At 43.1% G+C, this 10,766-nt stretch overlaps 1 protein-coding gene across 2 annotated transcripts in view; it reads right to left on the bottom strand.

Annotated features, from left to right (window-relative positions):
- Window positions 1-10,766, bottom strand: part of SNX9 (sorting nexin 9) — a 104,651-nt gene that overhangs the window by 58,500 nt on the left and 35,385 nt on the right. For both annotated transcript variants that reach the window (XM_023254527.2, XM_019831438.3), the window contains exons 2-4: window positions 8,613-8,699; window positions 5,799-5,873; window positions 4,397-4,522 (exon numbers count right to left, since the gene is read on the bottom strand). In XM_023254527.2, coding sequence (XP_023110295.1) covers window positions 4,397-4,522; window positions 5,799-5,873; window positions 8,613-8,699 — 288 coding nt within the window. The remainder of the gene's footprint in view (window positions 1-4,396; window positions 4,523-5,798; window positions 5,874-8,612; window positions 8,700-10,766) is intronic.

Genomic DNA, 10,766 nt, shown 5'->3' with positions numbered 1-10,766 from the left:
AAACCAAGACTGGGGCGACTGTCCCCACACGTGTCTGAATGGCGGCTGGTGGCACAGCTGCCACATGAAACGCTCTTGCAGCTGGAAAATACCAGATACGTCCCTAGTAACAAAACTAGTATGAACCACTAGAAGCTATTCTCCTTTTCTAAAGGTACTGCAATAGTGGTCCTCATCCACCTTAAGATCTGTATTAGAGTAAGAAAACAATGAGAATTCGATTCATTTCCTGGTTATGCTTCAATAAATGTTCTACACACAATTTGCATCTGTGGTGTGTGCGTACTCAAGCACGGGAAAGATAACATTACTGATGTGCTTTTAAAAAAGAATCAGATGTGGGGCGCCTGGGTGGCTCAGTCGGTTAAGCGGCCGACCTCGGCTCAGGTCACGATCTCGCGGTTCGTGAGTTTGAGCCCCACGCCGGGCTCTGTGCTGACAGCTGGGAGCCTGGAGCTGCTTCAGACTGTGTGTCTCCCTCTCTCTCTGCTCCTCCCCCACTCACACTCTGTCTCTCTCTCAAAAATGTATCAACTTTATAAAAAAAAAGAAATTGTTTAAAAAACAACAGACGTCCACACCTGTACATCTAAACCCACACTCATGCTTCCCACCATGTGGCTGCCCTGGGCTCTGCCTGGCCAGGTCCCTATGGTCAGACGTGTGTGTCCCCACGTCCTCATGTTGGACCTCGCACGGTGAATCTGCAGCCCACGTGGCTGAGTTCCAAGAGGAGCTCTATAAGTAAACTCAGAACTGCTGGGGCACAGAGTAGATGCATTTTAAATATTAATGCATGTTACCAAACTGTCTTCCAAAAGACTTTGTTAATGTATCCTTCCCCCACCTTTGCAGCAGAATGCCTATCGGCATATTCCTTTCCTCACGTGGGGTATTAAAACATTTTAATTCTCTGCTAATTTAATAGCAGACACTAAAAATGAGTATTTTCCTGTATTTATTGGCTGTTTGTACTACTTTTCCAATGAAAAATCTGTTCCCACCCTTTGCTCATTTTTTTTTCTCCTGAGCTGTTCATCTATTTCTATAGATTTGCAAGAATTCTTTGTATGTTAACAGAATTAGCCGGTTTCTGTGGTATGTGCGAAATATTTTTCTAGTTTAGTATTACTTTTTTACTTAAATGCATCCATTCTTTCCTTAACGGCTGCAAGACACTGTGCTGTCTTTCCATATTCCAAGGTTATGGAAAAAATGTCATTGATATTCTCTCCAAGTACTTAAAAAAATAAACAGCTTTACTATTTCCAAGCTAAACTGTCCCAACACATTTAAAGAATAATGCATCGTGCTCGCTTCAGCAGCACATATACTAAAGAATAATGCACCATATTCCTCTGACATTTCCAATTCTAGTCTATACCACAACCAACAACTGGACTATGTTTTACAGATAAGGGATCCCCCCATGAACTAGTAAAGGGAGAAAAAGATCACAGTGGGTCATTGTGATAAAAGTACCCTGTTCTCTCCTCTACACCAGTGACTGCATGCCCTCTGCAGCTGCTCAGTAAGCAGCTAGAACCAGAAGGTACCTCAAGCACCCTGAAATGAGGAGTTTTAAGAAAAACCCAAGGAAGTGCTTTTTACATATTAAATTACAAATTTATGAACTAATTACTCTGACATGTAGGACAGATTAAGAATACAAAGTCAAGGAAGGGTCAGACAGATTAAAAAATAGCAGGCTCAAAGTAAGCTATTCAAGGAGATCTGCAGACGGATAGAACCTTTTAGAGAGATTAAAAAAAAAAAAAAAGATACACAATTTAGAGGAAAGATACAACAGTCAGAAAGTTGGATAACCAGGAGCTAAATGCAGGGCTTTAATCTGCGTGTGTGGGAAGAAAGCCAACTTTCAAATCATCGGTGCCGAGGACAGCAGACAGATGCTGGTTCGGAAGTGAACGGTGTGCGGAGGGGACAGGGGGTGTGCCCTGCACGGCCTGACCGGGGGACAGAGAGAGCCGGCGCCTCTGACATACTTGTCTTCCAAATAAGACTGACCTCTGGGAGAGAACACAGTGCCAGAGTAATTAGAAAATCCCAAGAGACACATCCCTGGGACAAAAACAGTATTTTCTCATTGACATCCAGAAAATGAAAGAATGAGTAAACCCGACAGCAAAAGTTTTAAAAGCTACTAATTGATAATGGCTGCCTGGTTTCTTGGTCAGGACAGTTTTCATGGTATGTATGAACATCATCACCATTTTGGCCTATTTAAGTTATTCTCCTATCCCAGATAACCGAAAGCATAGACGGTAATTAAAAATATTTTTACTTGATTTAAATTAAATCCAAATGCTCAGTTAATTATGGTCATGCTTGCTTTATTTTGTTACTTCTAGTTTCAGTTCACTTTTTCTTTGCTTTCAAAGGATCTGGCTAGATTTAGTATGTCCGAACGGATTAGTAAAATCCAACTTCGAAAAGGTGGTTATATTTTCTTCTAAATAACCTGGAAGAAAAAACATTTATACTTATGCTAATCCGTCTGTATTGCTACATTTAAACACGGAGGAAGCTATTTCACAACAGGGCAAGACTGGAGCCTGACTGCAACTTTGTGTGCAGAGTGCTTCAGCCTATCCTGAGATAATGGTTGATGTAGGTCCTTGAATTAAAATAAGACGAACTGGGACGCCTGGGTGGCTCAGTCGGTTGAGCATCCGACTCTGATTTCGCCTCAGTCATGGTCTTGCGGTTTGAGTGTCTGGGCCCCACGTCCAGCTCTGCACTGACAGCAAGGAGCCTGCTTGGGATATTCTCTCTCTCTCTCTCCCTCTCCCTCTCTCAACACTAAAAAAATTAAAACAAAAATAAGATGAATATTTCCATCTTTTGTTTCCTTCATTTATTCTACTATCATCTGAACATCATTCCCTTTTATTAAAATGTTGTCTTTTACTCAGTGCAAACCCATTTCCCTGATGTTTTTGTCTAACTCAGTGAACTCAGCTGGTTGACTTTGCTCCCGGGGGACGTCTGGCAACATCTGCAGATAAAATTGGTTGTTACAACTGAGGGCAACGGGATGTTACTGGCATGTAGTGAATCAAGGCCAGGGGTGCTGCTAAACATCACAACCTGCTCAGGCCCCAGAGGTCAACATTGCTCGCACTGAGAATCCCTGGTGAAACTTCTTCACAGTTTAAAAAATATTATTTTATTTTGTTGAGAGAGAGAGAGAAAGCGCAAGCAGGACAGAGGGGCAAAGGGAGGAGGAGGAGGAGGAGAGAGAATCTTAGGCAGGCTTCGCACTCAGCACAGAACCCAACACGGGGCTTGATCCCACGACCCCGGGATCATGACCTGAACTGAAATCAAGTGGGACACTCAACCGAGCCACCCAGGTGCCCCTAACTACTACTGTCTCACATTTTATCTTGCGTAGTCTTTAACTGCCCAGGGTCCTCAGGTATTAGAGTTACAAAATACAGGCAAATGCTCAACTGTGGTGATCACTCTGCCTCTGAATTTTAAGTATTTGGGTCAGACTAAGTTGTAACTCAGGATGTCCATCAAAAGCTATCTAAAAATGTGTAAAACCTGCAGTTAACATATGGTAATAGCACTTTGAGAAATTCTCTTGGAAGGTTAAAATATAAACATTCTGCACGCAAATAATTCTCAAGCGATACGACTATTAGGCTTCACATAATTCAAAACCTTTTTTGTAGTTAAAGAGTATCACGAAGTAACATCCCCTGAAGCCGAGTTGCTTCTGAAGATTTAGGAAGGGTAACGTTTTGATGTCCATCTTCTGACTGTTCTTGCTGACACTCGCCCAAGGTAATCATTTTACAATAACTAGGCAGAGTCACCTGAACTGGTCAAACTTTCCTTAAAATCAATGTAGAATTTCAGTGTATTTTTCCCAAATCATCCCACTATTGTAAGTTTTCTAGAAGCAATACAAGATACCGAGTGCTAAGTGCTGGATTTGCAGCCACTGTTACACGTGTAGTGTCCACAAGACGTGGGGGCTCTGAGAGTGTAACGACCATGTCAAGGTCTGAGAAATCGTCTCCTGTTTCAGCCGGAGTTTTGACACAGATCACCTCAGCACAGGACCCTGCTTTTCTTTCCCCACTTGAGAGGTATTTGTACCTTACAAGGTCCGTGTTCATATCATGCCAGACTTTTGAAAGCAACTCTCAATGAACACCCTGCATTCTCTCTTATAATCATCTTTAAAAACAGTGTTTAGCCCGCCTAACAGGCAAGTTCTTTGTTAATACCCAACAGAAACGCCACACACACATCTAACAGCTATTTTGTTTATGCTTTCCGGGGATGGCAATGGCTCGGAGGCATCACAAGCTCTCACAAATGCGCTGTGCTCAGTCCAGCCAGATGATGGAAGACTCACCTGGTTATTACTGTTGGCAGCTGATGAATTGGCCTGAGCGGCACTCGCTGAGAGAGAATCGAGGAAGGCTTGGTCGGCCACTGAATTTCCACAAGAAAATGGGTCTTTTCCATCACTGGGCAAGATCTGAATATTAGAAAGAACCATAGTTATTTTCATAGATTAGGGTTATTTCAGAGTTAGAGTCTCTGAGGGCAAGCAAGAATTGTCATCTATTATGGAAAGGGGGTTTATATTTTTAAAAGGTAAGCAAGCCCCAGAACATCTGTATTAACCATCCCTTTCTAGAAGTATGCAGAGTTCTAGAAAATGCAATTAATGCCAGCACTAACTTAAATTCTTAGATTTTTCTCATTCTTGTCTATTTTTAGAGTCCTGAATACACAGTGCACCGAGGTAAAGCACAACATAAGTATAAGACAGGTGGACTGAGTCCACGGGCCCGTGAACCCTGTGGAACTCTACAGAAGAGGTTGGGGTACATGCACGGGCACATATTTCCGAGAAGGGCCCCAGATTTCATCAGATTCTCCAGAGGGTTCAAAACTCCCCACCCCAACTCTCGATCAGAACAACAGACAGACAGTCTTCCCATTCTGCAGGCAGTGCCCAGGTAAACATCCTCCCAGGGCATTATTCCTCTCTGCTGGAGGGGAACCATAGGCACCTTGTTCTTGTTCAGTTTTACTCCCAGGGCACCAGGCCACCTTAGTTTCAGTCACCTGAGTGGAAAGGCAAGCTCAGTTCCCAGGACTCAATTTTGAGTGACCTACAGACAACCAGCAGGGGGCGCCAGGAGGCTGGCTCAGGGTGGGCTGGGGGGGGGCGGTGTCAGCTGAGTGGGTGTGTCCCAGGCTGGGAGGCTCCTCCCAGATGCTGTAACACTATCCTTGGCATCTATGGGAATACAGCTTAAAACCAGGCAATAGGTCCCAGAAGTTAGTTCATCCAAGACTCTCTGTCTATGGAAATGGGGAGAAGGAACTGAAGAGATATGTCCGAAACCAGCACAGAGAGAAGAGAACTACTTCAAAAAAAAAAAACAACAAAAAAAAACTTTTTAAACTTTGTGAATGAACTCTGTAATGTAAACAGTATTATAGGCAGCAGCTATTACACAATATAAACACAGGAAAAATAGGGGCATTTATTCAGAGTACTTAAAAGTTGCTCTCCCTAAAAGGAACTTAATCTAAATATGGAGTCACTCTTTGGAGCACAGGTCTATAGGTAATATTTTTTCTTAGTTCTACTTCAATGTATTGTTCACATTTTACATAATTACCAGGTATTACTTTTACAGTGGAAACTTTCTGATTAAAAATAAAGTTGCTACTTTCCATAATTCATAAAAAGACGTTTGACAAAGACCAGGTTTTACTATATGACAATAAGTTCTTACTTCGACATAGTCTGTGGGAACAAGCCCTCGTTCTCCTTTGCTGTTTCTTCCTTCTAGCCATCCTCCACCAACATCCTAGTAACATTTAAAAAGAGAAAAGAAAAAAGACCAAGATTACAGTTGGAGTTGCCTGCAAAATTTTGCTTCGGGAGTTGTCATACAGGAAAAAATAATTAACGTTAAGCTCTTTATTCCCACCGATCTAACACTGTTCAAAGTTTTAAATTCCTAAGGCTTCTCTTTTCCTTTAGAAAATGATAATAATCTGAAGACATTAAACAAGTAATGAAGATTGCAGAGTAGCCTATTCAACAGAACAGAATGCCATCATTGTGTAATTCCTTTCTATTTATCGGTTGGTGGCAGACTATAAAAATGGTTCGCAGCTCCGACTGTCAAGAGGCAGAAGGATACCACCCCCTCTGGAAGCCGTGATGTGCCTGGTGACCTCTATGGCCAACAGAATGAGGTGGAAATAATACGGGGTGAGTTCAGAGTCTGGCCTCAAGGGGCTTTGCACACTTTTTTCAAAAGAGCTGCTGTGGGAATAATCTGGGTTGCCGGATGATGACAAAAAAAGGCCCATTTCCTTGTTGCCCCAACCAAAGTCAGCCACCAGGAGGGGAATCGCCAGGCACATGCGTGAGCGCAGGTTAAAGCACTTGGCCCAGAGCTGCCCACCAGGTGACTGAAGACAGGAGAGGCATCTCAGGTCAGTAGACCCATCCAGCCAACCCATAAGTTCTTGAGCAAAGCGGCAAAAGGTTTTTCGATTAAGCCACTAAGCTTTGAGATTGCCTGCTCTTTAGGAAAAGCTAACCGATCCATGGTTCCTTAGCTCTTCTGGATAAACAATATTAAATAATAAAGTCCTCTATACCAGAATTCCCACTTTCCAATCCATTATTTCAACAAAGACCTACCTTTTCACCTTATAATAGTAAGAGTTGTCGTAAGTTCGTAAATCGTGTCTTAGTTAATAACTACCTGAATCTAGATAACACATTCTTCTTCAAAAATCACTTTAGCCACAACTTTGTCCATTTGTAACCATGACAGCAACTTAAATTCAATACTATTTTACCAAGAAATCAAGATGACTTCTCCATTAAGAAAAATCAGAAGGGTTGGGGCGCCTGGGTGGCGCAGTCGGTTAAGCGTCCGACTTCAGCCAGGTCACGATCTCGCGGTCCGTGAGTTCGAGCCCCGCGTCGGGCTCTGGGCTGATGGCTTGGAGCCTGGGGCCTGTTTCCGATTCTGTGTCTCCCTCTCTCTCTGCCCCTCCCCCGTTCATGCTGTCTCTCTCTGTCCCAAAAATAAATAAAAAACGTTGAAAAAAAAATTTTTTTTTAAAAGAAAAATCAGAAGGGTAAAGAATCTTTAATTTCTCCTATGATTAAAAATAGGACCTAGTTACTTATCTACACCTGGTGTATTATCTAAAGCTTATATACTGTTCCTACCCAGTGATTCTTTTCTGTATCTAAAGCACAGAAGACAAGTTTTGAAAACAGTACCAATATTAAGAAGCCATCATTCTCTTGCTCATTCGCTGTCCTCTGTCCCTGGTCTCTGTGCTGCCCTCGGGCCCTCCCACCTGGGGGAGCCCCAGCATCTCCCTCTCTCCTTCCCAGTGCCTCTCGGTTGTCCTGGCAACCCTCCTCACAGGCTACTCCCTGAGGTGTCCAGGGAGCTGGCCTATTCCGAGCTCTTACCCCCAGCTCGGCATTTCCATTTTTATGATGCAAAGCTATAGGGAAGGGCTAATTATTCTCTTTTCTTCAAACTCTACACATCCAACAAGAAACTCATTTAACCTTTCCAAAGAAGCTCTTCGTCATGACTCGTATACTTTAATAAATCTACCATTCTCTTAGGTTAAAGGTCAGAGCCAAAAACCTTATGGATCCTTGACTCTTTTCTCCCACCAGTATCTAACCTGGCACCAAGTCCTCTGGGGCTGACTCCACAAAGCCTGCCGTGTCTAGCTTTTTCCAACTCCTGTCGCTACCACCGAAAGGCGCATCCCCAGACTCCAGCCACACCAGTTCGTTCAACACACCTCTGCTAGGTTAATTTCCCTGAAGTGCAGGTGTCATCTTGCCACCTGCCTATGACAGCATCAACAATAAAAACCAAGCAAAGCTCTTAAAAGAATCCACTACTTACAGATGAAGCCCAAGGTCTACAGCCTGGCCCACAGGTCCTATCTGATCTGGCTAAGAGCCAGTTTTCTTAGCCTGTCTGCTACAGGCCTACGTGTACCCTGTACCCTTGGGAACCCTTGTTTATGTGCAGTGTTCCCAGCAGAGAGCAAGAGCAGAGGCTCAGAGGCTCAACAGATGTGGCTTTGAATCCTTGCCCCGCCACTTACAGGCAAAATGATCTTGAGCAAGTTGCTTAACCTCTATGTCTCATTACCCTCATTTGTAAAACAGAGATGAGAAGTCCTTAGCTCATGGAGTTCATGGGGAAAACACATTCAAGAACACACATGCAGTATCAGCCAAACATCTGGCTCGTAAGGCTGTCAACCAACAATAGCTGTGACTTCCAAGAAACACTGAATATGTTCTAATCTCTGTACCTGTGATCTGGCTGGGATCTGGCTGGGATGTCTCTTTCCATTTCTGTCTGATGGAACCCCATCCAACTACCTTTAGAGGACTTAACTTTTATCAATGTTTATAAAATAGAGTCTTACTTCATCATCAATACTTCATAAGCACCAGAAAAAAAATTCGTGTCGGTGTGAATGATCAATTTATTAAATCCTTAAGAGACAATCGGGTTTAAACCTAATAGTTGTCTTACCGGATTTGTAATTGTGATGATTTCTCCTTCATTAACCGTCAGTTCGTTATTTCCAGGTTCAGCAGCAAAATCATACATAACCCGAGCCTATTGGGAATAGAGACAAGCAGAGGAAGTTACAAACATAAACTTAACAGTAGAAAAAAACAACCTTTATTGTCCACTTTGTAAACATGCTGGTAATGAACAAACACTGCATGGCTGTGGTTATTTTGAAATAAAGGAAGACTGGGGCGCCTGGGTGGCTCAGTCGGTTTGAGCGTCCGACTTCGGCTCAGGTCACGATCTCGCGGTCCGCGAGTTCGAGTCCCGCGTCGGGTTCTGGGCTGATGGCTCGGAGCCTGGAGCCTGCTTCCGATTCTGTGTCTCCCTCTCTCTCTGCCCCTCCCCCATTCATGCTCTGTCTCTCTCTGTCTCAAAAATAAATAAACGTTAAAAAAAATTTTTTTGAAATAAAGGAAGACAGATCACCAAAATGATTCATCAGCCCTACTGTGAGGAAAAAGGACACCAAGAATGAGAGCCCCTACTCTGTTTTGGAAAGAAGAAAGGTGGCCCACGCTGCATTTAGAGATCAGCCCCCAAAGTGTTCTCAAAATACACTTGTTTCATCGGCGGGGGTGGGGTGTGGGGAGGGGTGGGAAGCACACCTTTTCTTTAAAGAGGTGAGAAGTGGAAATAGAGATACCGTTCATTCTGGGCCCAATCACTCTCAGGGACCGAAGGAACACGCGCGTGTGCGCGCGTGCACGCACACACACACACACACACACGTAAGATTCATACATGTTTAGATTATTCCCTGGCAGTGAAAATGTTCACTATGCTTTATCTAGAGCCACTGGGATGAATTTTAATAATGCAGTACCCCTGGCCAACTGAACTCAGAATTTCAGATGTGGGTGGCAAGATGTATTTACATACTTCTACTAGAATACTTCCTACTATGCAGTGATCTACACGGGGCTGTGCATACTGGCCAGGTAACCTAACAGCTGTGATTTGCAAATGTTCCCTGCAATAAAATCGTACCTTTGTGGAAAACTGACTAAAGGAAAGCTGTTTTGGTTGACGTGAGCAGCTGTGCAGAATTCCCAGGAATTCTGCCACGCACATATTCCAAGACAATCAGTGTTGTAAAAAACATGTCTTTTATATACTTTTGTAGTATTTAGTGAATATACATTTTTAATGCGCTTCAAATTCTAAATATTTGTCTTTCATGGATTATCTCATAAAAGAAGGTCCATCATAAACTGGGGATAACATGTACCTAGGAAACATAGGGTTTATTTTCAAAGTAACTGTCCCAAGCAGCAAGTTCAAGTATATGCACAGGGCTAGTCAAATAGGACTAATGGAACTGCACTCACTTAACAAATATTTACTGAACACCCACCATATGGCGAGAACTGTTCTTGCCAGTGAACTCTCCCCACACTTGCGTAATGATGCCTGAAATCCTTAGAACAAGGATTAAGGATTCACATCTAATGATAAAAGGTTAAAAAAAAAAAAACTCCAAATACTAATTTATTTTGAAATCCATTAAGAATAATAAGATGGACTGACGCATGAAAATGCAATAAAGCAGGTATAGCAAAATGTTATTTATAGAATCTAGATGGTAGGTTGATGGTGTTCAAAGGAAAAGGATTTTGATTTTTCTACATGTTTGAGATTTTTTTTTTTCATTACAAAATGTTCGAAGCAAATGTTAGTTTACTGTCTGTCAGTCATAGAATGGCATCCTCCTGGACTTCTGTCCAGAGAGGCTAGGAAGCGGGCTGAGGGGGCAGGTCGCAAGCACTGAGAACTCTGTGAGCATGACAGCTGTCCTGAGGTCATTACAAGGACAACGAAACTGTGAGGTCTTTTTTCTCATACAGCTGCAAAAGTAGATAGAATTCTTCTAGTCCCATTGGGGGGTACTTTTTAAAAACCATGTCACCCCAATCTCAATTCCTCATGCAATGAGGGCAGGTGCACATAAATGTGTGAGGGGGGGTGAGGAGGGTCCTCGGGGCCAGGACACAACCCCCAGGGCTGCGGGCCTCCTGGGAAGGGCCCTGGTGTGCACACAGAGCCAGACGTGGAACCTGCTGTTTTGTTATTGCTTTTTTTAAAGAATCTTGGCTAACAATTTTTTAATCC

This window comes from Felis catus, chromosome B2 (genome assembly GCF_018350175.1).
Source record: "Felis catus isolate Fca126 chromosome B2, F.catus_Fca126_mat1.0, whole genome shotgun sequence".
In the NCBI taxonomy this organism is placed as follows: Eukaryota; Metazoa; Chordata; class Mammalia; order Carnivora; family Felidae; genus Felis; species Felis catus.
The sequence above is the reverse complement of the archived record's forward strand: the minus strand, read 5'-3'. Positions and strand labels throughout refer to the sequence as shown.